The 25,083-nt window shown below is 44.4% G+C and overlaps 1 protein-coding gene across 1 annotated transcript in view; it reads left to right on the plus strand.

Annotated features, from left to right (window-relative positions):
- Positions 1 to 18,666, plus strand: part of LOC148523938 (scavenger receptor cysteine-rich domain-containing protein DMBT1-like) — a 28,219-nt gene extending 9,553 nt beyond the window's left edge. The window contains exons 5-6 of the mRNA XM_088472531.1: positions 16,676 to 17,064; positions 18,405 to 18,666. Coding sequence (XP_088328657.1) covers positions 16,676 to 17,064; positions 18,405 to 18,666 — 651 coding nt within the window. The remainder of the gene's footprint in view (positions 1 to 16,675; positions 17,065 to 18,404) is intronic.
- Positions 18,667 to 25,083: the final 6,417 nt, after the last annotated feature.

Below are 25,083 nucleotides of genomic sequence, written 5' to 3' on the forward strand. Positions count from 1 at the left end.
TAATATAATTATAACATGCTCAAAATCAACTACAGCAGCACAAAGTATTAGTAGGACATAGCGCACCATATACCTTAACCAAGGGAGAGGTATACAGGGAGACTGACCCAAACCATCCTGAGACCAACAGCTACCAGGTGCACTCCGTGGACCGTGAACATCTCATACTAGGGGTGAGCGGGTTCGGATTTCTGAAATCCGAACCCCCCCGAGCCACCCCGATCCGAGGCAGATCCGAGTCAGGCTCGACTTTTCCCGCCTGACTCGGATCTGAAATCGAGGCAAAACATCATCATCCCGCCTTCCGAGTCTCGCGGGTTTTGGATCCTATACAAGGTACCCGCTTCGGCGCCATTTTCTCACTCGGCTGTGGACAGTGAAGAGGGAGGGTGGGAGTTAGGGCTGGCTGGGCTGTGTAGTGTAGTGTAGTGCAGAGTAGTGTTGTGCTGTGCTGTGCTGCGCTGTGCTACTGTTGTCCACTACTTCAAAGTCCATAGGGGCTGGCTGTGTTGTGCTGTGCTGCTGTTGTTAATAGGGGCTGTGTCCACTACTTCAAAGTCCATAGGGGCTGGCTGGACTGTGTTGTGCAGTCAGTTCTCCATAGGGGCTGTGTCCACTCCAAAGTCCTGTGCAGTGTCCCAGTCCTAAAGGGGTGCTGTAGTGTTGTCCAGGGGGTGCTCTGTCCATCAGGGGTGCTCCCCCCAAGTGCTAAAAAAATAATATTTTTTGTGTGTTCGTGAATTGTGTGCGCAGTAGCCGCACGTGCATCACCAAAGTAGTGCCAAGCGTGCGCCTGTATCATAAGTAAAGGGCCGGCAGGCTTGACCGTTAAAGGGTGCTGTAACCCCCAAAGTACACTCCAGTCCAAACCAAAAAAAAAATTATTTTCTGTGTTTGTGAATTGTGTGCGCAGTAGCCGCACGTGCATCAACAAAGTAGTGCCAAGCGTGCGCCTGTGTCATAAGTAAAGGGCCGGCTGGCTTGACCGTTAAAGGGTGCTGTAACCCCCAAAGTACACTCCAAACCAAAAAAAAAATATTTTCTGTGTTTGTGAATTGTGTGCGCAGTAGCCGCACGTGCATCAACAAAGTAGTGCCAAGCGTGCACCTGTGTCATAAGTAAAGGGCCGGCTGGCTTGACCGTTAAAGGATGCTGTAACCCCCAAAGTACACTCTAGTCCAAACCAAAAAAAAAATTATTTTCTGTGTTTGTTAATTGTGTGCGCAGTAGCCGCACGTGCATCAACAAAGTAGTGCCAAGCGTGCGCCTGTGTCATAAGTAAAGGGCCGGCTGGCTTGACCGTTAAAGGGTGCTGTAACCCCCAAAGTACACTCCAGTCCAAACCAAAAAAATAATTATTTTCTGTGTTTGTGAATTGTGTGCGCAGTAGCCGCACGTGCATCAACAAAGTAGTGTCAAGCATGCGCCTGTGTCATAAGTAAAGGGCCGGCTGGCTTGACCATTAAAGGGTGCTGTAACCCCCAAAGTACACTCCAAACCAAAAAAAAAATATTTTCTGTGTTTGTGAATTGCGTGCGCAGTAGCCGCACGTGCATCAACAAAGTAGTGCCAAGCGTGCGCCTGTGTCATAAGTAAAGGGCCGGCTGGCTTGAGCGTTAAAGGGTGCTGTAACCCCCAAAGTACACTCCAGTCCACACCAAAAAAAAAATTATTTTCTGTGTTTGTGAATTGTGTGCGCAGTAGCCGCACGTGCATCAACAAAGTAGTGCCAAGCGTGCGCCTGTGTCATAAGTAAAGGGCCAGCTGGCTTGACCGTTAAAGGGTGCTGTAACCCCCAAAGTACACTCCAAACCAAAAAAAATATATTTTCTGTGTTTGTGAATTGTATGCGCAGTAGCCGCACGTGCATCAACAAAGTAGTGCCAAGCTTGCGCCTGTGTCATAAGTAAAGGGCCGGCTGTCTTGACTGTTAAAGGGTGCTGTAACCCCCAAAGTACACTCCAAAGCAAAAAAAAAATATTTTCTGTGTTTGTGAATTGTGTGCGCAGTAGCAGCACGTGCATCAACAAAGTAGTGCCAAGCGTGCGCCTGTGTCATAAGTAAAGGGCCGGCTGGCTTGACTGTTAAAGGGTGCTGTAACCCCCAAAGTACACTCCAAACTAAAAAAAAATATTTTCTGTGGTTGTGAATTGTGTGCGCAGTAGCCGCACGTGCATCAACAAAGTAGTGCCAAGCGTGCGCCTGTGTCATAAGTAAAGGGCCAGCTGGCTTGACCGTTAAAGGGTGCTGTAACCCCCAAAGTACACTCCAAACCAAAAAAAAAATATTTTCTGTGTTTGTGAATTGTGTGCGCAGTAGCCGCACGTGCATCAACAAAGTAGTGCCAAGCGTGCGCCTGTGTCAAAAGTAAAGGGCCGGCTGGCTTGACCGTTAAAGGGTGCTGTAACCCCCAAAGTACACTCCAAACCAAAAAAAAAATATTTTCTGTGTTTGTGAATTGTGTGCGCAGTAGCCGCACGTGCATCAACAAAGTAGTGCCAAGCATGCGCCTGTGTCATAAGTAAAGGGCCGGCTGGCTTGACCGTTAAAGGGTGCTGTAACCCCCAAAGTACACTCCAGTCCAAACCAAAAAAATAATTATTTTCTGTGTTTGTGAATTGTGTGCGCAGTAGCCACACGTGCATCAACAAAGGAGCAGCGCCAAGCGTGCGCCTGTGTCCCATAAGTAAAGAGCCGGCTGGCTCATTTCTTAAAGGCTGGTGTAACCCACAAAGTGCACTACTCTCCAGCAAAAATAAAAAAATATTTTCTGTGTTTAGCCGCACGTATATATCAAATCGATATAACATAAATGGAGGACCAAACTTTCTCCGATAAAAATAAAATAGAGAAAGATCAAGAACCACTTCCTCCTAGTGCTGAAGCTGCTGCCACTAGTCATGACATAGACGATAACATGCCATCAACGTCGTCTGCCAAGGGCGATGCCCAATGTCATAATAGAGGGCACATACAATCCCAAATGACAAAGTTCAGGAAAATGACCTTGAAAAAAACATTTAAATCAGCTGAAGAGAAACGTAAACTTGCCAATATGCCATTTACGACACGGAGTGGCAAGGAACGGCTAAGGTCGATCTCTAGTATGTTCATGACTAGTGCTTCAGCTTCACATGACGATGGAAGCCCTCCTCCCACTAAAAAAATCAAAAGAGTTAAGCTGGCAAAAGCACAGCGAAGAACTGTGCTTTCTAAGAAGATATCACAAATCCCCAAGGAGAGTCCAAGTGTGGTGGTGGTTGCGATGCCTGACCTTCCCAGCACTGGACGGGAAGAGGTGGCTCTTTCCACCATTTGCACGCCCCCTGCAAGTGCTGAAAGGAGCACCCACAGTCCACTTGCTGATGTGCAAATTGAAGATGTCACTGTTGAAGTACAATAGGATGAGGATACTGGTGTAGCTGGCGCTGAGGAGGAAGTTGGCGAGGAGGATTCTGATGGTGATGTGGTTTGTTTAAATCAGGCTCCGGGGGAGACAGTTGTTGTCCGTGGGATGAAAAGCCCATCACGGTCATGCCTGGGCAGAAGACCAAACATTCCACCTCTTTGGTCTGGCAATATTTCTATCCAAATCCGGACAACAACTGTCTTGCCATATGTACCTTATGTAAAGGTGGAATAAGTCGGGGTAGGGACGTTAACCACCTAGGAACATCCTCCCTTATACGGCACCTGCAGCGTGTTCATAATAAGTTACTGTCAAGTTCAGAAACTTTGGCTAAGAACGTAAGCATTCCAGGGACACCTAAATCCCGTTGTCCTGTTGTATCCAAACGCCTGCAAACCACACCGTCAACTCCGTCCTCGTCAATTTCCTCCTTAGTCAGGATCGGAAGTAGTCCTGCAGGCCATGTCACTGGCATGACTGACTCTCCTATCGGGGATTCCTCCGGAGGATCCTGCATTGCTACGCCTCCTTCTGCCGCTGCTGCTGTTGCTGCTGCTGGGAGTCGTTCATCATCCCAGAGAGGAAGTAGGAACACCACTACTTTTACTAAACAATTGACCCTCCAACAGTCCTTAGCGAGGAGGATGAAGTACGACAGCAGTCATCCTGAAGCAAAACGTATAACTGAGGCCTTGACTGCTATGTTGGTGTTAGACGTGCGTCCGGTATCCGCCATTAGTGCAGTGGGATTTAGACAATTGATGGAGGTAGTGTGTCCCCGGTTCCAAATCCCATCTAGATTCCACTTCACTAGGCAGGCGATACCGAGACTGTACAGAAACGTCAGAAAAAGTGTCCTCAGTGTCCTGAAAAATGCGGTTGTACCCAATGTCCACTTAACCACGGACATGTGGACAAGTGGAACTGGGCAGACTAAGGACTATATGACTGTGACAGCCCACTGGGTAGATGTATCACCTTACGCAGCAACAGCAGCAGCGTCACCAGTCGCAGCATCTCAGAAACGCCAGCTCGTTCCAAGGCAGGCTACGCTGTGTATCATCAGTTTCAGTAAGAGGCACACCGCCGACAACCTCTTAGAGAAACTGAGGGAAATCATCGCCCAGTGGCTTACCCCACTTAGACTCTCCTGGGGATTTGTGATATCTGACAACGCCACCAATATTGTGCGGGCATTACATCTGGGCAAATTCCAGCACGTCCCATGTTTTGCTCACACAATAAACTTGGTGGTGCAGAATTTTCTGAAAAGCGACAGGGGCGTGCAGGAGACGCTTTGGGTGGCCCGAAAAATTTCTGGCCACTTTCGCCATTCAGCGACTGCGTGCCGAAGACTGGAGCACCAGCAAACACTCTTGAACCTGCCCCGCCATCACCTGAAGCAAGAGGTTGTGACATGGTGGAACTCAACCCTCTATATGCTTCAGAGGATGGAGGAGCAGCAAAAGGCCATTCAAGCCTATACATCCACCTATGAGATAGGCAAAGGAGGGGGTATGCACCTGACTCAAGCGCAGTGGAGAATGATTTCCGTGTTGTGCAAGGTTCTCCAGCCCTTCGAACTTGCCACACGTGAAGTCAGTTCAGACACTGCCAGCTTGAGTCAGGTCATTCCCCTCATCAGGCTTTTGCAGAAGCAGCTGGAGAAAGTGAAGGAGGAGCTAAGACGGAGCGATTCCGCTCGGCATGTGGGACTTGTGGATGAAGCCCTTCATTCGCTTTGCCAGGATTCCAGGGTGGTCAATCTGTTGAAATCAGACCACTACATTTTGGCCACCGTGCTCGATCCTAGGTTTAAAGCCTATGTGGTGTCTCTCTTTCCGGCCGACACAAGCCTGCAGAGGTGCAAAGACCTGCTGGTGAACACACTGTCAGCTGAAGCGGAACGTGACACGTCAACAGCTCCTTCTTCATTTTCTCCCGCAACTGGGGCTGCCAGGAAAAAACTTAGGTATCCTAAGCAACCCGCTGGCGGTGATGCAGGGCAGGCAGGACCAAGTTTGGACATCTGGTCCGGACTGAAGGACCTGGCAACAATTTCTGACATGTCTACTGTCACTGCATATGATACTGTCACCATTGACAGAATGGTGGAGGATTACATCGGTGACAGCATCCAAGTAGGCATGTCAGACAGTCCATACCTGTACTGGCAGGAAAAAGAGGCAATTTGGAGGCCCCTGTACAAACTGGATCTATTTCACCTGAGTTGCCCCCCCTCCAGTGTGTTCTCCGAAAGATTGTTTAGTGCAGCCGGGAACCTTGTCAGCGAAAGGCGTAGGAGGTTGCTTCCACAGAATGTGGAGAAGATGATGTTCATCAAAATGAATTATCAGCTCTTCCAGGGAGACCAGCCTCCAGAACGTACAGAGGGACCTGTGGTGGTGGATTCAAGTGGGGACGAGTTAATACTTTGTGAGGATGAGGATGTACACACTGAAGAGGGTGAGGAATCGGTGGATGAGGAGGATGAGGATGACATCTTGCCTCCGTAGAGCCAGTTTGTGCAGGGACACATTAATTGCCAGCTTGTTTTGTGCGGGCCCAAACGAACCAATCATTTCAGCCACAGTTGTGTGGCAGACTCTGGCGCTGAAATGATTGGTTTGTTAAAGTGTGTATGTCCTGTTTATACAACATAAGGGTGGGTGGGAGGGCCCAAGGACAATTCCATCTTGCACCTCTTTTTTTTCTTTGCATTATGTACAGTTTGGGGCCTAGTTTTTCAAACTGCCATCCTGTCTGCCACTGCAGTATCACGCCTAGATGTGTCACGTGTTTGTGCCGCCCACTCGTGTCGCTTAGCATAGTCATCCAGCTACCTCGGTGCAACCTTTTGGACATAAAAACACTATTGTGAGGTGTGAGGTGTTCAGAATAGACTGGAAATGAGTGGAAATTAAGGTTATTGAGGTTAATAATAGCATAGGAGCAGAAAAACCTACAAATTCTGTGATTTTAGCTGTTTTTATGCTTTTTTTCAAAAAAATACAGATCCAAAAAACAAAACCTAGAACCCAAAACACGGAAGGGTGGTTTTGGCAAAACCAATCCAGATCCAAAACACGAAGAAAGATCCAGATCCAAAACCAAAACACAAAACACGAAAAGTGGCCAGTGCACACCCCTATCTCATACACATGGAGGGTAGGCTGAGCAACCTAAAACCTCCGGTAAGCTGCATTAACGAACCGGGTATGCTGGCCTCGTGGCAACAGATATGCGTCTGCTACTGATCTCCGGCGTCAGACGATAAGGGCCCAGCTGGTGTAGTAAGGACGCCTGGTACTTACAGCAGCGGCTTCTGGTACATCTCTACACCAGAAGCAAGTACTGCCACGTGCGATTCCCCGCAAGCGAGGAATCGCCTCCTGACATCTCTGAGTTTTCCTTTATCTTTTCACATATTTAAAGTAAAGGCAACAAACGCAAAGTTTTATGTGACAGTCTTCACAAATCTAATGAATGTGAAGCACTCAGAAAAAAATAACAGTGATAGTTATAATTGACAGCAGAAATTTGGAAATAAGCACTAAATCACAATCACAGTGGTATAAGTACAAATGCAATCAGCAGCTAGCAAACAGTCACATACAATGCATATCTAATATAATTACAATGGGCTCAAAATCAAGTTCAGCAACGCAAAGTAATAGTAGGCTATAGTGCACCGCATACCTCAACCAAATTAGAGGTATACAGGGAGACTGCCAGACCCTCCTGAGACCACAGCTACCAGGTGCACTGAGCGTGGACCGTGAGCATCTCATACACATGGAGGGCAGACGGAGCAACCCGGATGGTGAAACATATTTATCAGGACTGCGTCTGGGTCGGGGGAGAAGCTGCCGGGGGAGCGCCTACATTCCCTAATGCTGCATTAACCAACCGGGTACACTGACATTGTAGCAGCAGATTGTGTCTGCTAATGATCCCCGGCATCAGACGATAAGGCCCCGGCTGGTGTAGTAAGGACGCGGACAATCCCTGGTGCTTACAGCAGCGGCTTCTGATGCGTCTCTACACCAGAAGCAAAGACTGCTATGCTTGAATCCCCGCAAGTGAGGAAACGCCTTACCTGACATCTCCAAGCACACTATGCAGTCCAGGTCACAGCATTGCTGGTAGCTAAGCTCAGTCACAACCCACCGAAATCACCTGCCCAATTACTGATGTTGCGCCTGGCAGTGGTAGATGGAGTTACAGCCCGTGCATCCTAATACTGACACTTAGTACTGTTTAATGTCAGGGAAGCGCTTTGTGTAAAGATTATATAAAAATGTGCAAAGATTACATTGGTATGTTCACATAGTGGTAGGTAATGAATATGGTAATCACAGTATGTATATTGAGGAATAGCATACATGCCTACCCTCCCGGTTTTCGCGGGAGGCTCCCGATTTTTCGGGTAACCCCCCGCACCCCCGGAAGGGTAGGCATTTCTCCCGCATTCTGCCCACTTCCTAGTGAAGTGGGCAGAATTAGGAGAATACCCGCGGCAATCGCGGGTCTCCGTGAAGGGGGCGGGGCTTAAGCTGTGATTCTGCATGAATCACAGCATTTGGCCCCGCCCCCTATGTAAATTGTGCCCAATCGCGGCAATTTTACCACTATGCGAATCATCAAGCCCCGCCCCCATCGGCCCCCTGCTGCTTCTCTTACCCGGGCTTCTCCCGGGAAGAGAATATTAAAGGTAGGCAACCCTGAGGAATAGGTATGTGTAAATGCAATATGTGAATTTGTTAGGATTTGCAGTTAGCAGATCATATTGTGCTATTCTCATGTGTTCATTAATTACTGCCTGTCTGGGTGCAGTATCAGCTGCATACTAATTAATTGCCCTGTCTATGCACAGGCCAGATACACTAATCTGTCATTAGGGAGGCGCTTACAAGGCTTACTCTGATTGGGCCCTGTATCTGTTAAATAAATGATTAAATAAAAAAATAAAGAGCTGAAATAAAAGAATAAAAACAAATATATAAAATGCTTTTTTGGAGTATCAGCAGTGTATATAAAAATAGTGGCCCTCATTCAGAGCCGTACGCTCTGAGCAGAGCGCACGCTCTGAATGAGGGCCGCCCTCCATAAAAATGGAGCGTCCTCCTGGACGCTCGTATAGCTGTGGGTCACCACCCACAGCCTATACGAGCGTGCAGTTTGATGGCCGCGATGGTCTTGACCATCGCGGCCATCGAAACTGCGAGCCGGAGCCTGCGGTTGAGGTTTTCAACCGCAAGCTCCGGAGTGATTTTGGCTCTATCAGAGCCAAAATCACTCCTACTGACATCACTAGTGATGTCAGTGGGCCGGCTTCTGACGGGAGGCGTTCCCCTGGGAACGCCCCCGTCAGGGAGGCACGCCCCCGGCATGCCCACCAAAGGGGACGTGCTGTCAATCAACATCGACAGCACGCCCCTTTGATCAGACACAACGAGCGAAGGACTTTCCTTCGCTCGTCGCGTCTGGCGCATGCGCACGACGGCGCTCTGAATGAGGGCCGCCCTCCATAAAAATGGAGCGTCCTCCTGGACGCTCGTATAGCTGAGGGTCACCACCCACAGCCTATACGAGCGTGCAGTTTGATGGCCGCGATGGTCTTGACCATCGCGACCATCGAAACTTCGAGCCGGAGCCTGCGGTTGAGGTTTTCAACCGCAAGCTCCGGAGTGATTTTGGCTCTATCAGAGCCAAAATCACTCCCATTGACATCACTAGTGATGTCAGTGGGCCGGCTTCTGACGGGAGGCACGCCCCCGGCACGCCCACCAAAGGGGACGTGCTGTCAATCAACATCGACAGCACGCCCCTTTGATCAGACACAACGAGCGAAGGACTTTCCTTCGCTCGTCGCGTCTGGCGCATGCGCACAACGGAGCTCCCTCCGTCGTGCGCATGCTCAGTGCAGAACATCGACCCACTTGCAAGCGGACAGCCGCTCGCGAGTGGGTCTGAATCAGGGCCAGTATTAATGCAATTGAGAATGTTTACACTCTTTTGCAGGTCATTGGGTGCCCGCTGCTATGGTGCAATGCTGCGGGTATCTTTCCCTATCTTACCCTGATAGGATGTTTTAAACTCGGAGTCGCTTGCCTGGACCTCTCTCTGACACCGGTGATTGTTAGACTCTCTTGCTGGCGTTGACATTCCGCAGTAGATGGACACTGTAGCGCTGTGTATCGTCTTCTGTGCAGGGGTTGAGGCAGGCTACTGATTAGCTGGGTTTTTACTCTGGAGGTCTGTTGGCTTATAGCTCTATGAACTGGGATCCGTCGGTAGTAACTCAGTTACATTCTCAATTGCATTAATACTATTTTTTATATACACTGTTGATACTCCAAAAAAGCATTTTATAAATATATTTTTATTCTTTTATTTCATCTCTTCATTTTTTTATTTCATCAGTTATTTATTTCAATGTTTTATTTAATTTTTTTATTTAATTATATTTGTTTTATTTTACATTATTGATTTGTTTTAAAATCATTTGTACATGTTTTTCTGTTTATTTATTTTTCTGTTTATTCTAAGTGGTCAAAGTTTTAATTCACATATTCCATTTACACAAACCTATTCCTCAATATACATAATGTAATTACCATATTCATTACCTACCACTACATGAACATACCACTGTAATCTTTGCGCATTTTTATATAATCTTTACACGAAGCGCTTCCCTGACATTAATTATTTTCTACTTCCTATTTATAATAAGAAGCATGGAAGCAGCTCAAAGACATAAGGTGCTCTTATATTATTATTATTTTATTGACGCTTAGTACTGCCAACTCAAGAAAAACCAAAGTAAAATAAATCATAAAATGAAAGCTTAAAACTGCCTAAGCAGTCTCCTGTACAAAAGGTGTGTCTGATCCTGCCGCACCAAATGAACAAACTGAAATCCTATGGCTAGAGGTGGGTATATATGGAGGAGGAGCCGGGGTATTTTAGGAGTCAAAGCTTTAACTGTTTGGTGCCTGGTCTTCCCAGGCCCGGCGACAGGCGAGTACAACGGGTACACCTGTGCCAGGCCCCAAAGTTCAGGGACACCAAATGGGGCCTTGCCACATAATAGTTATGTAGAAACTGAATGGTCCGTCTGGCTGCCCAAATAGGCAAAAATAAAAAAAATATTAAGCCGCCCAACACCCCCCCTTACCGCTGTCACTGGGTCTAGTCCGGCAGTCTTGTAATGGCCTGGGCTTATGACTGGCATGCGACATGCAACGTCATCATGATGCTCTAGGCATCGGCTCTTCCCTGTAGTCATGGCCTGAAGATCAACACTGTGACTGCAGTCCGCATCCAGGGAGCACGAAGTAACTGGCTCTCGCATGTACTGTCAGTTACAGCACAGCAACTGCAGCACCACCACCTCTCCCACTACAAATACCCTCCCTTGCAGTCCCACCCTGGAGCCAGAGTGACTGACAACGCAGCAACCAACAGACAGTGTGGTAATTCAGCTTATTTTTACTTTTCCTTTTGCTGCTACTTCCAAGTTTATTCTATATAAAAATGAGTATAAGCAGAGTGGATGTTTATATATATATTAGAGATGTGTGCCGACCCCCGTGTTTTGGTTTTGGATCTGGATCTCCCCTGGTTTTGGATCTGAATCTGGATTTGGATATTTTTCCACTGTGTTTTGTTTTCGTGTTTTGGTTTTGGATCTGAATGTTTTCTTAAAAAATCATAAAAACAGCTAAAACCACATAATTTGTGCCTGTTTTTGTTCCTACATTATTATTAACCTTAATAACAATGATTTTCAGGCATTTCTAGGCATTTTTAACCACCTCACAATACTGATTTCACTATTTCTCACCAATATAGGCCAAAATCTGGCTAAAAGTATGCAACAGAGCAGCAGCTCAAACGCACGGCAGTTTAAAAAACTATAGGACATCTATGAAACATTGCCACACAGCAGTGGCAGACAGGATGGCAGTTTAATAAACTATAATAATGTCAGTCAGCAATGCCCCAAATTGGGCCAAATGTAAAGGAAAGAGGTGCAAGATGGGATTGTCCCTCCCACCCACTCTTATGTGGGATATTAAAAAGGACATGCACAGTTTAACAAACCAAGTACTTTAGCGACTAGGACTGACACTTTCGTGGCTGAACTCCTTGATATGTTTGGGCCCCACAAAACATTTTTTGGAAGGACTACCTTCAATTATTAAGGAGGAGGTTGATGATGAGGGTGTTGCATGTGCTGGTCCAAACTGCTGGTAGCTGATACTGGACTGCTTGTTATTAATTTACAAATTATAATTTTGTTAAACAGAAATTGCTGCAAATGACGTAACAGGGAGGAGGGGCCTAGATGGTTAACGTCCCTTCCTCTGCTAACTTTGGCTTTACAAATGGAACAGATGCCTTCACAACTGTTGTCAGAATTTAGATTAAATTAATTCCACACCCAAGACTTTGCTTTTCTGGCTTTCTTTTTATCATTAGCAAGAACTGCTGCCACTGGTGGCTGATTTATGCAAATCACATCCTTATCATCAACATCCACATTAGCGTCAGATAGGACACAAATTTCCCCCTCATCCTCCTTTTGCACTTCCTTCACACTATCATCCTCATTTTTTATTATTTCACCATCTAATACTAACACAGCTGTCATGGCGTCAGTGATCCGCTGTGAAACTGGGTGACAGCTGTTATACTTACTTCCTCTATCAAAAGACTGTTTAATAGTCAATTGTTTTTTTAAATTACTTCCGATCACGAATGAGGATGTAGGTGATGATGCAGGTGTTGGTGTTGGAGATTGAAGTTGCTTGGATCCCACAGAGAGGGAGCAGGTAGGTGACACTGGACTTGTTACATTTTGAATTTTGGAACTTGGAGACATACACTTTGATATTTGATGAATGCGCTCCAAGTGACGTAACAAGGAGGAGGTTCCTAGGTGGTTTAGGTCCCTCCCTCTACTCACTCTTGCATGACAATGGGCACATATGGCTTGACAACTGTTGTGCAATCGGGATGGAAATAATTCCATACGTGAGAAGTAGATTTTCTTGTCTTTTGTCCTGGCATGACAACAATGGGCTTTGGCTTTTTCAAACTATGGGCAACAGCTGTTGCCTTACTTACACAAAGGATATCCTCGGCATCAACATCCTCATCACCAACATCTTCATCATCAACATCCTCATCATCCTTAGCGCCTTCAACTACCAAAATATCCTCCTCCTCCATGTGCAGTTCCACAGAAGCATCCTCACTGACTACGTGTGCAAGATGATGACTGCCCTTCCCCACATTTACAGAGGGTACACAAATGTTGGAGCTTGGAGGATCATCCAGTACACTAGTAATTAGGTCGGGTTCACACATGGCAACTGCAGACACACTTGCACTCTCCTCGGGGATTTGTGATTTCGGTTTCTCAGGGCACACAGTTGGTTTTCTCGGCTGTCTTAACAACTTTCAAATTTTTAATTGGACCACCACCACTACTACTACCAGTAGAAGGGTTATCAGCAGTCTTCATAAAGAAAGGCCAAGGCCTTATCCTTTCCTTTCCACTTCGTGTAGTGAATGGCATATTGCCAATTTTTTGTTTATCTAAAGGCAAATATTCTTTCAATTTTTTTTTTTAACTTCAGTAAAACTTGCTTTAGCATATTGATGGCGTGATTTAAGCCCTGTGGCATGGGTCTTCATAGAGGACGAGGAAGTTGACGGCCTTGCACTGCTGGCGGCAGCTACAACATGTGGTTCTTGGCCTTGCTCTCCTGTCATGTGACAGCCCTCCATATTTTCTGCAGTCTTGAAGCAGTGTCACAATCACCAATAGTGTAGCCAAGGTGCGGTTAAAAAATTCACACACGTGCAGTCGTGCGTACACACAAAAATATTAGAAAATAAGACAAATGATTTTTATTTTTTGTCAGCTCCAGAAGAACTTGGGGCAAGAGCACTGATTGATCATGACTGGAGTCGGGCAGCACAAGGTTGCAACTTGCGTTGCTGGCTGGCTTTTGTGTGCGCTACTGCGGTTAAGCCCAACACCCACGAGCGCACACAGAAGAAAAAAATATAAGACACTTTTATTGGGTTTTTTTTGGAGCATGACTGTAGTTGGGCAGCACAAGGTTTCAACGTGCGTTGCTAGCTGGCTCTTGTGCGCTACTGCCGTTAAGCCTAACACACACGCACACACAGAGAAATATAAAAGACACTTTGATTTTTTTTTTAGTTTTTTTTTTGGAGTCTAGAACTTGGGCCCAGAGATGGACACAGCACAAGCCCAGGACACAGCAGACAGCCCAGATGGATCAGCAGACAGCACAGTGACAGTGACAGCACTGTGACCAGAGACCAAAATGGCACCAGCCCAGGACACAGCAGATAGCACCAGCACCTCTCCCAGCCCTACACTACCCACCCTCCCTGTTCAGTCTCCACAGCCGAAGTGAAATGGCGTCCGTCGCATGGTCCCTTATATACTACATTGATCATAGAGACGAAAGCTTGCGAACCTCGAGATTACAGACTCTATCGTTTTGCCTCAGTTTCGAGATCCGAGTAGGCGGGAAACTCCGAGCCTGCTTGGATCTGACTTGGTTATGCCAAATTCGGGTGGGTTCGGAACTCTGGAATCCGAACCCGCTCATATATATATATATATATTTCACTTTTTTTTATGCCACCCTCAGGGGTGGGGTTGAAGGGGGAGAGGAGGTAAGGGATGATTGGGAGGGGGGCAGCCTAGAGATATCAGTGTACCGGGCCCCAAGAATTCTGTTGCCGGCCCTGAGTCTTCCAACCATAATATCCCCATGGTATCCCTGTGAACCCCTATGGACCCTGAGGAAGAAATGGCCCAAATACTTAACCAGTGGTGTTGTTTTATTGATAGATAGCAGGTACAACCATATTCACTGTTACACTACACTGGTAATGGAGAGAGCTTAAGTGGAACAGGGTCCTATACAGCTCACCAGCTGGTGAGTGTATGGTGCTTGCAAGTATTAGTGGATAATGCTATAACAGCTTTATGCAGGTATACATTAGGGTCTCCCATGAGCTAAGCAGAAGATTCTGTCTCCCACCATGTCACTCACATACAGTACTAGGGGGTTTATGTATCAAGCGTGGAGAAGTTGCCCATAGCAAGCAATCAGCTCCTACCTAAAATTTTATGGAGTGTACTTGATAACTGCTACCTCAAAGCTGATTGGTTGCTGTGGGCAGCTTCTTCATTGGTCCACTTCTCCACAATTTTCACTACTTGAAACATAAACCCCTAAGATAGCTGCAGTCACATATGCAGCAGCACATCAGGTTGAAACTGGCTTCCGAACAGGGCTCTGCATAATAGAATAAGGAATAGAGAAATCAAGTGTCCCTGTCATGTTCTTGGAGGACCCAAGAGTGGAAGTAAAGGAAGAACAAGAGCCTATGGGCAGGATGTACTAAGCATCGCTTTTGCAATATGGTACATCCCTCTTGACTTTGGGTACATACCATGGTTCATTACCACTGTATGTACCAAGAATTTTGCAAAGGACAGCTCTCCCAATAAGAGCTGTCCTTTACGATGCTGCCGGGCAGAGAGACTTCTGGATTTAACACCCAGAAGTCCCTCTGGCGTCCTTCTGTGCATGTGCAGAAGGAATTGGGCCGTTGGGGCTCATGGGAGGGATCCGATCGGATCCTTCCCAGACGGAAGTGTCCTGTTAAGAAGCCCATAGGCTTCTATTGGGTAACGCCACCTGAAGGTGGCGTTACCTAAGGGGGCAAAGCATCAGAATGCAATGCATTCTGGTGCCTAGTACATAAGGGGAATGCGGTAAAACCCCCAGAAAACATCATTTTTGGGGGGTTTACTGCATTTTTACCTTTAGTACATCCCGCCCCATTTGGGGCGCATGGGATAGATACAATAAAATATAACTTTTAATAAATTAATTCAAATAGTGCAATGTTGATATACATATAGAGACAAATAAGATACAAATTGAAAGATAATGAGAAAAGACAGAAATTGTGCTTATATAAAACAAAAGAAATCACACTGTATTGGTGCATACACACGGTCAGATATAGCTGCCCATCCACTAGGCGATTAAACCTATGGGTTATTCTCAGGTCAGCCCCGTTCACACTGAACCTGGGTCTGCCCTGCTAAACTTGTGAGGTCATAAAAAATGGGAGGTGACTGCTCCACAATCACCAATCAACTAATTTTAGGCATGACCCATCTCTGATAACCCAGGTTGTGCCATTTACACAGCACCATTACCCAGGTCAATCCCGGGTCTGACCCTGGTAGCTACCTGGGTTGGATTGCCGGGTCACTTGACCCGGGTTTTTTTTTTTCAAGGACCCTTTTACACTGAGCTGCAACCTGGGTAGACCCAGGTGTAAAAGGGGTATAATGGTCCAAATCATCTCCCCCTCTAAATAAAACCTAATCTATAATAATAGTGTGATAATATTGCAATGAAAACGCATGTATACGTTCCCTCCATTACGGGACCCAAGAGTGGCCCTGAGTGAGTGCAAGAGATTTTATATTTGGGCAGCACACATAGTGTAATGGTAAGCATTACTGCCTCACAGCACTAGGGTCATGGGTTCGATTCCCACCACGGCAATACCTGTGCGGAGTTTGTATATTCTCCCTGTGCTTGTGTGGGTTTCTTCCGGGTACTCCGGTTTCATCCCACACTCCAAAAATATACTGGTAGGTTAATTGGCTCCCAACAAAATTAACCCTAATGTGTATGTGTGTTCACATGTGATAGGGAATATAGAGTGTAAGCTCCACTGGGGCAGGGACTGATGTGAATGGCCAACTATTCTCTGTAAAGCGCTGCGGAATATGTGTGCGCTATACAAATAACTGGTAATAAATAAATAAATAATGTAGACTGAATCTTTATATAAGATGACCCTGTAACAAGAACATGTACCTTTAAATACAATCTATTTAATAAAGAATATTAACACACTTAAACTCAAAAATAATAAACAGGTGATCAGTATGAGAAGTCCAGAGGTGTTAGCTGGTAGACTACAGCAAATGCTAATATACATATTAGCTCTTGTAAATAACACCATTTAATTTTAAATTTAAAATTGTGACTTTGTGTAACATTCTACCACTTGTGAATAAATAATCAAAGATTAAATAAGAATGCCTAATGTCTTAATACTCTCTAATATTAGCACATTAACAAATATGAAGTTTGTTCTGCTTTTCTTCAATAGGGTGAGAAAGATACAATCAGCTACTCAAACACAGTGCATGGCCACCATTCAAATCGAGTGATTGAACGCAGCAGACAACTCAGATTGAATCTCCGTTGTCAGATGTTCCAAAATACAATGGTGCAAATCATGTACCATGCAAATGATGTCACAAACCAAACTCTGACCCAATATGGTCTGTATTCTGCTGCGCTGTACTTCTACCAGTCTCCAAGCTTCACCTATCCAGTCTACCAATCTCCATATTATGTGGAACTGAACCAGAACTTGTACCTACAGGCGATATTACATTCATCTGACACCAAGCTCACCTTATTTGTGGATACATGTGTGGCCTCTCCTGATCCTTATGATTATGTGACACAGACTTATGATTTAATACGCAATGGGTAATAAATGTAATTTTATCACTATTCAATTGATAGTTCACAGTTCTATGCAATATTTTCAACATTGTGGCACAGTATGTAAAAAAACAGAAGTGATCACAGACACTAGCGCGAATTCCCCTTGTACCAGTAAATTGTGAAATATCAATCTAAATTGTTATTAGGGCTGCCGACAGCTCCACCAAACCCCGGTACTAGGAGGGGGCGAGGCCAACCTGGGGAGGTGTGTGGCAGTCCCTCTCCTTACAAAAAAAAAATACTATGTGCGCCTGTGGCGCAGTGGGGTCAAGGATGATTGTGATTGCTTCCCCTGCACATCACATAGGGAGAGAGAGGACTGACTGCTGCTTCCGCCTCTCTCCCTAGCCCAGCACACAGCAGCATGTGCTGGTCTGATGGAGATAGCCTGCAGCAGCAACAGTCTTCTCTCACTCCCTACCTGAAGTGCCACATCTACAGAGGCTGGTGGGGGGGACTGCAGAACCTGAGCCCTCCAACAGACCTGGGCCCATGGAAATAGTAACCATGGGTGTAATATGTATTACTGCCGGCCGCATGGCAGTCTGGAAGCCAGCGGTCGGCATTTAGACCGTCAGGTTCCAGACTACATCCTGTACCCACTCCTACCCCCTCTCCATGCCCCTGATTGTTACAGAATCTTTATTAACCACAATAAAGAATGTGAATGGTGCTGAAAAATCTCAGTGAGATGATTCAGATATGTATGTAAACCCGATTGTTTATGTACATATCCGATTTTTGTGGGTCTACGTATGCACAGGAACCGTTCTGCACATGTTAGCATACAGTGTCCCCAAGCTGCAACATGATTGACATGCTATGGCCATTTGGGACAGGGAGGGGGTGTCATCAACATGCGTTTCTGGAAACGGGGGTATGTTGCACCGATTTTCTGGGAGTGCTGAGGCCAGGGTCTGTGTTGGAGGACACAGATTGCCTGTCACCAGGAGGTGACTAGTCTGAGTAAGCTTCAGCTTACTCGATGGCCAATTCTACAAACAATCTGACTGATGGTTGTGATGTAGATCTGTAGATCTTCGGACTCTTGGATCTGTGATGCCAGATGGAGGGTCTCTTTCCCTCAGATGCCTCCTTCAGGCATTGGCATATTAGTTGTACAGTATTGCATAGCCACTTTCCTGCAGCTATGCAATACTGTACATATCTAAATTAAGCCCAGTGTTCTAATGTGTCCATTTGTAATTATAGATTTTTTGCACATCATTTAAGCAAAATCATACATTGATCTTTCATTAGCTTTTCTATATAATATACTGTATGAAGTTTAATACATCACCTGCTTCCTTTTGCTTTTACAGATGTATCAGAGACTCCAGCTACGTGACCTACTATACAAACCAGACAAACCAGGCTCGCTTTGGTTTCAGTGCTTTCGGCTTTGTCCAGGGATACTCCAGGGTCTATTTGCAATGCCAACTAACTGTATGCCCAACACATAGCTCCAGCTCCCGCTGCTCCCAGGGATGTATCAACAGACGAAAAAGGGCTTTAGCAACTGCTCAAGAGCAAATTAATGTCCTACTTGGGCCCTTCGAACTAAGAAACAAAAACAAAAAATAATTAAACAAGCAGTTACAATATATGTAATAATCTACCTAATTAATTCATATTTCAACCTGCTTAGTTGATAATGTCTATTCTATAAATAGTATTTCATTGCTGATTCATGAAAGCAGTTAGAGTATTTGTTTATGTTTCTTAAGACAGAAGTCATTTTAATTCATTATTGCTTGTTCAATTTGTAGTGTTTAAAAATATGAATCTCTTAATAAAAAGTATACAGTAATCAACAAGAATATATAGTATTTTTGTCTTGCTATCATATGGATTATCTGGCAATTTATAATATCCTTTTGAAGTAAAGGATATTATATATTTTTAACATATACTGTAATTTGAACTTTATATTCGTAATGATATTTGTCTAGCAAAAAGGTGAAGCCTTTCATCTATTTTCAACCACCTTTTATGTGCATCTGCTGTTCATTGTGACTCTGATCTGTGAATTACATTTACATTACATTGCTACCTAAAACAGGGGCATTCATGGTAGACAAAAAAAATGGGTGCAGAAACAGATGCAATGGAGGGTAGTAAAGACCTTGTTCATGACAGAGCTTACAATATGGTGGGAAAAAGAGCTGGGAACAGAAGAGTGAGTGCAACTAAGAGTCACAATTATGACAGTATTAAATAGTATTGGTGGGAGTAGTTAAGCCTTCATAAAGAAGTGAGTTTTCAGAGATTTTATGGCTGAGGGATAGTGTAATCAGGCTCTTCTGTGTGAGCATTTTAGGCACTGTTCTAAGGGCATGTAAGATAATTTTTTTATATGAGATTAAGGACACTTGAGAAGCTGGTGAGGTTGAGGGATTTATAGGTGAGCATGAGCACTTTGGATCAGATTCTAGATAATATGCAGAGAACATGCAGATGTGCAGAGTGGTTGTAATGCATGTTGATTGGTGAGAGAGGAAGATCAGGCTTGCCCCAACATTTAGAAGGGATTGAAGTGGGGAAAGATGACTGAAGTTAATGCCAGATAGAAGGAGCTTGAAGTAGTCAGGGTGGGTAATGAGAGAATGGATAAGAGTTTTGGTTGCTTCTTAACCTACAAAAGGTCATTTTCTAGCATTATTTAAGAGGTGGATTTTTTTTTGCTAAAAAATCCCGCTGAGGCAACAGCCCACTGGAGTGGTTGAGAAACATGTTAGGATGCTCATATACCCTCCGGTAATTCTATTTTTAAGATAGCCCACTGCTGACTTTGTTTGCCTGCCTACTGGAAGTCCCAAAGTGCTACGCTCTCTCTCCCTTGAAACCACTGTCAGGAATCCTCAGACTGCAGCGGCGGTCCCCGGCTAAGGTAAGAATTCTGCTGTCTGCCTTATCACACGACATATTCATAACAGAGGGAGAGGTTGAGTAATTGCTGACTGAATTAACAACTCTAGTTCAGATATTATAAATTACTATGTGTTTAAATATTACCTCGTGTCTGGCAATCCTGACAAACACGCAGGATCCATGGGACAATACTGATGTACAAGATTTTATATATATTTTTTATCAGAACCTCAGGTATAATATATAGACTCAATCTCATCGGAAGGTATTATATTAACTAATCAGTGACTTTTATTACAAGTCTTTTTTACTTAGTATGTGCATTTTGTTGTAATTAACTGTATTCATTTTTTTTAAGATACTGTATGCACTCTCTTTGACTGGTTTATGTGTCATTCTATTTGTGTTCTTTTTGTAATAATTCAGAATTGTTATTTAGGGAGCTGCTGCTATACATGAATTAATGCTAGTGATCATCAGAATATTAATATTTAATTTTTAATTTAGTATATGGTTTTATTTTTTGTGCCTGACCTTAATATCTATAATAAAATAAGGGTTCAATCTATCTTGGGCTAAGTACTGTACAGCCACACAGCACTGTGAGGCTCTAATACACAGTGTCAGGATTGTACACATGGATTACTTTTCTAGAGCCAAGTAAACAAGTCTGCACCTTGCACCTGGTGTCTACACAATCTCACCTTTAAGTTTAGTAAATAATATTTACTCAGACATGTGATGTTAATTAGACTGATTAGTCATGCACAATAACACAGTTAAGAGACAATACAAAGCAATTAACCATTGAGCTACATATCAACAATAAAAGTATTGGGGAAGTTATTGATGTACGGTATATATGTCCCAGGTTCTTTACTTCTGTGTGGTAATCCTCTATGTAATGAACAGCCTTAAATGTCTGAGCACATGAGAGAGCACCTGTGAAAAGAGAATAAATGTATGTCAGTTCTGGTAATCTCTCATTGCCTTGGGAAAGCAGAAACTGTATCTGCTTGAGATAAGTGCTATGATAAATGGGAAGTAGTTACGTGACTGGCAGCTGCAAGGCCATGGGTCACAATCCCGACAGTGGCATGCCGGCTAGGGATTTATGATAGGCATCAAAATACTAATGCCTATCATAATCCTGATGCCGGAACACCGTGGACGGCATCCCGAATAAAGGTAAGTCCGGGGTGCCCTTAGCGTTAGCCATGGGGGGGAGGGTTATGATTTGGGAGTCTAGTGGGGTTAGGGTTAGGTTTTGGGGGAGATTAGGGTTAGGGACCATTAGAAAATACAAAGGGACTGCGCTATATCAATCACAGCAATAACATTTTACTGTATATAGTTTATTGTAAATTGTAAACAAATTTAATTAATACCATAAGTACACATAATAATAAAAAGCATTAAATGAAACAGAATGATTGCAATACAATGTGTGAGCAAATTCTTCCTAATAGGAAAGATATTAATGCTAATAAATATAAAAAAGAATCAATCCTCCAAGAAAAAATATTCAATACGTATTGCAGGGAGTAAAAAATATATATATATAAATATTCAATTGATACAATTATATCTGCTCCAGAGTGTGGGTTTAAACAAGTGAAACAATGTCTCCATCAAAATGTAGTTTTGTGGTGATCACAAATGTTCGATAAAGGGGAGCCACTTTTATTCACAGAATAATTAAGTTGTTGACACTGCAGTGTATAGATAGTATAAATAGGTTAAAAGAAGGTAAACAGCCGGCAACTTCTTTTATCCGTGCTAAATACTAATAAATGTCACGAATGGTGATATCAGTGGATTGCTTACCACTTGAATTAGGTGTAATGATAGCACTGAAGTTATCCAGGGGTATTCAGCGTAGAAATCGCTGGTCTTTTCTACATGCTGGAAGCTCCTCTCAAAAGCTCAATGAAACCGGCGTCTCTATTTAGCCCAGAGCGGTGCACATCAGCCGCACAGAACCATCGGGATAGCCGTTGCTTCTCCAATAATCCTGAGAATAAAAACTGCATGTGAGTGGCTCCAACACAGGTGTATTAATGAGTCCACCGTAGATGTGTTATCGCAATAGCCAGGTGATGTATCCACAAACTTCCTGAGCAGGTCCCTGCAGTCCTTAGGGTGTCCAGTGAATAATAAGGAGGATCAAACGATCTCCCCAGCAGTCTCCTAACTAGTTTCTTTACTCCAGGTAATTTCATGTGTGTATATATTGTACCAAGGTCGGGGAACTGGTACTATCTCCTGGGGTAGATGGCCCTGTGCAGCAGCTAAGAAATCACACAATGTCCACTCGTCTGCTGCAACTGGTCTCCGCCAGTTTCATTAGACAAACAAACAAAATAAACAGAAATGAACACCTTGCTGTCTGGCACTAACTATACAAAAGTGATCCTAGCTGTATTGGGATAGCAAAATGGCTACTGATAGCCATTTCTATTCATGGTTCTTATGTGTGTATCAGACATGAGGTGGTGTATCAGGCATGAAATGCTACAGGAATGTGGAAAGTAGACAAGCCATAAATCCTTTAGGCGTTGTCTTTTGCGATGTACGCCTGTGTTAAGTTTAGAAAGCCCTTATCAGTAGTTAACCAATAAAGTAGTCTGAAGTAGGTTTATGTCCATATTAGTAGAGTTAGATGGGTATGACAAGTAGGATACTATATAAACAGGAGACAAAGGAGATTCCAGTGGCCTGCCCTAAGCCCGGATCAGCCTGCAGTTGGTGGCCAGGAAATTGTTCATCCAGCTATTTCTGAAATAGACCGAAGGCTCCTGGATTGTATAACCATTTTCTATTCTGAAGCTAAGTAACTATTATTCTTTTATATCTTGTTATTGTTGTAATAAATTGCATCTTTTTTCAAGATACTGGTTTATGTGGCTTAATTAACATTCTGTATCCAAGAACCTTATATCGTTCCACCGGGAATACTAGCTCACTAATTAACAAAGTATTAGAAGGGTCTTTCAGGTTTAATTTACCTGCTTTCATCAACCTGATTCTCACACAGAGACACAAAAGTCTGTCCTTTCCCCAGGCAGTGTCTCCCTGTATTGATCAGCCTCACAGCACTAAAAAACAGCCACACAGCTGAAAACCCTAATTAGCCTCCTGTGAAGCTAATAACCCAAAAAGCTGCTAACACAAATACCTTCCTAAGGTTTCAAAAGACATAGGTCAGGAATCTAGAGCAAATATGCATGCCTTCCTCTATGATGCCAGTGACCTTGTCACAATATATATTTATATATATATATATATATATATACAAGATAAGTTTGGTGCGCAATGTGTAACCTATCTCACAACAGTTCCTTGTGGAACAACAAGTCCCAGGCTGTACTGCCACACTGATGCAGACAGGTCTAAAGCAATAGACTTTCCCACCATCCTGCTGGCACTCAGACTATACAAAAGTCTGCGTCTTCCCCTCTGGTCCCGTATTCACAATTCTGGGCGGTAACAATCTAAAAGTAAGCACAATGATGGGGCGCCCAATAGTGCATTAAAAGAACATTTATTAAGCAGTTTGACAAAAGCAGAAGTCAAATATGCGTACCGACGGTGGCGGTCAAGACCATCGCAAGTTGTATGGGTATAAAATATCAAGTGTCTGTTTGCATACTCAGCTGCTCCACGTCCGATCGTCCATGTGCTAGGCCATGTCGCCTAGCGCATGGACGACCGGACGTGGAGCAGCTGAGTATGCCACGGACATTTGATATTTTATACCCATACAACTTGCGGTGGTCTTGACCGCCAATGTCGGTACGCATATTTGACTTCTGATTTTGTCAAACTGCCTAATAAATTTTCTTTTAATGCGACATTGGGTGCCCCCGTCACTGTGCTTACTTATATATATATATATATATATATATACTGTATATATAATGCATCTTTGGTTTAGAATACCTTTTAGGAAAGTAAATGCTAATTATTTGTTTGGCACCTTCATAAGGTCTTTACCTATAGTATGTCGCCTTTCCAATAAGTCTATTCTCCCTTACCAGTACTCAGATACTCCTGCTGTAGGTCTTCCATTCTAGAAAGTAAAGGCTTATCTCCCCAAGGGATAGCCAAGGTTTAATAAGAGACAGGACACTATGGGGGTGATTCTGCTTCAGACGGAATTGCAAAGCTTCATGCAGACAGCTTTGCAATTCTGTCCTTGCTAATATGCAAATACAGCAGGAGGTGTATGACACCCTGAGGCTGCAGGCAGGGATCACCATCGCAACCATCGGTTGTGAGCTGAGGCTTACTCAGGCTGATTCGCTTGCGAGGTCAGGAAACTGCATCCATAGACGCAGTCCCTGGCCTTGCCATTCCCAGATAGTGGGGCTGACATGTTTCTGTTTCTGTGTAGGCTGGCCAACCCCATCCCAGCACCACCTCTTAAATGCTTCTGCCTGTCAATCAGATAGAGGCATAGAAGTATCTGCATGTACTCACGCAGGACCCATCCTGCACACTCGCAGAATGTGCATGTGCAGATTTCCAATAATTGGGAATCTGTTTTCAATGGTAAATCAGACCCTAAATCAAGACATCAGATGTAGCCGTGCAGGACTAGAACAGCAGCTAGCAGAGGACACAGTATAGCCAAAGCTAAATTATAAAATCTGGGCACACTGGTAGAAGCTATATAGTATTTGCATTGAAGTACTGGGACAGCAAGCAGCCTTCACAGGTACAGTATAAGAGTTGTAGTCAGGAAGCCAGTGGTCAAAATGCCGACCACCGGCTTCCTGATAGTGAAAGTCCTGCATGGGACTAATGATAGGCGTCTAAATACCGATGCCTATCATGAGTCCCATTCTGAAATCCCAACACCTGGCATACCGAACGTAGGTAAGCCAGGCATCGGGAGCTCATAGTCACAGGGGGAAGAGGTAGGTTTATGGACTCCCAGGGGGACTTAGGGTTAGCACCCCACTGGAATGGTTGGGGTAAGGCTAGGAGAAGGGGGGGTTAGGTTTAGGGTGCAGAGAAGTGTGATTAGGTTTAGGCACCCCTGGGGTGAGGTTAATGTTAGGCACTAGGGGGGAGGTTACGGTTAGGTACTCATAAGGGAGGGTTAGGGGGAAGAGGGGAGGGTAA

Source organism: Taudactylus pleione, unplaced genomic scaffold (genome assembly GCF_031769625.1).
Source record: "Taudactylus pleione unplaced genomic scaffold, aTauple2 ptg000125l, whole genome shotgun sequence".
Lineage (NCBI taxonomy): Eukaryota > Metazoa > Chordata > Amphibia > Anura > Myobatrachidae > Taudactylus > Taudactylus pleione.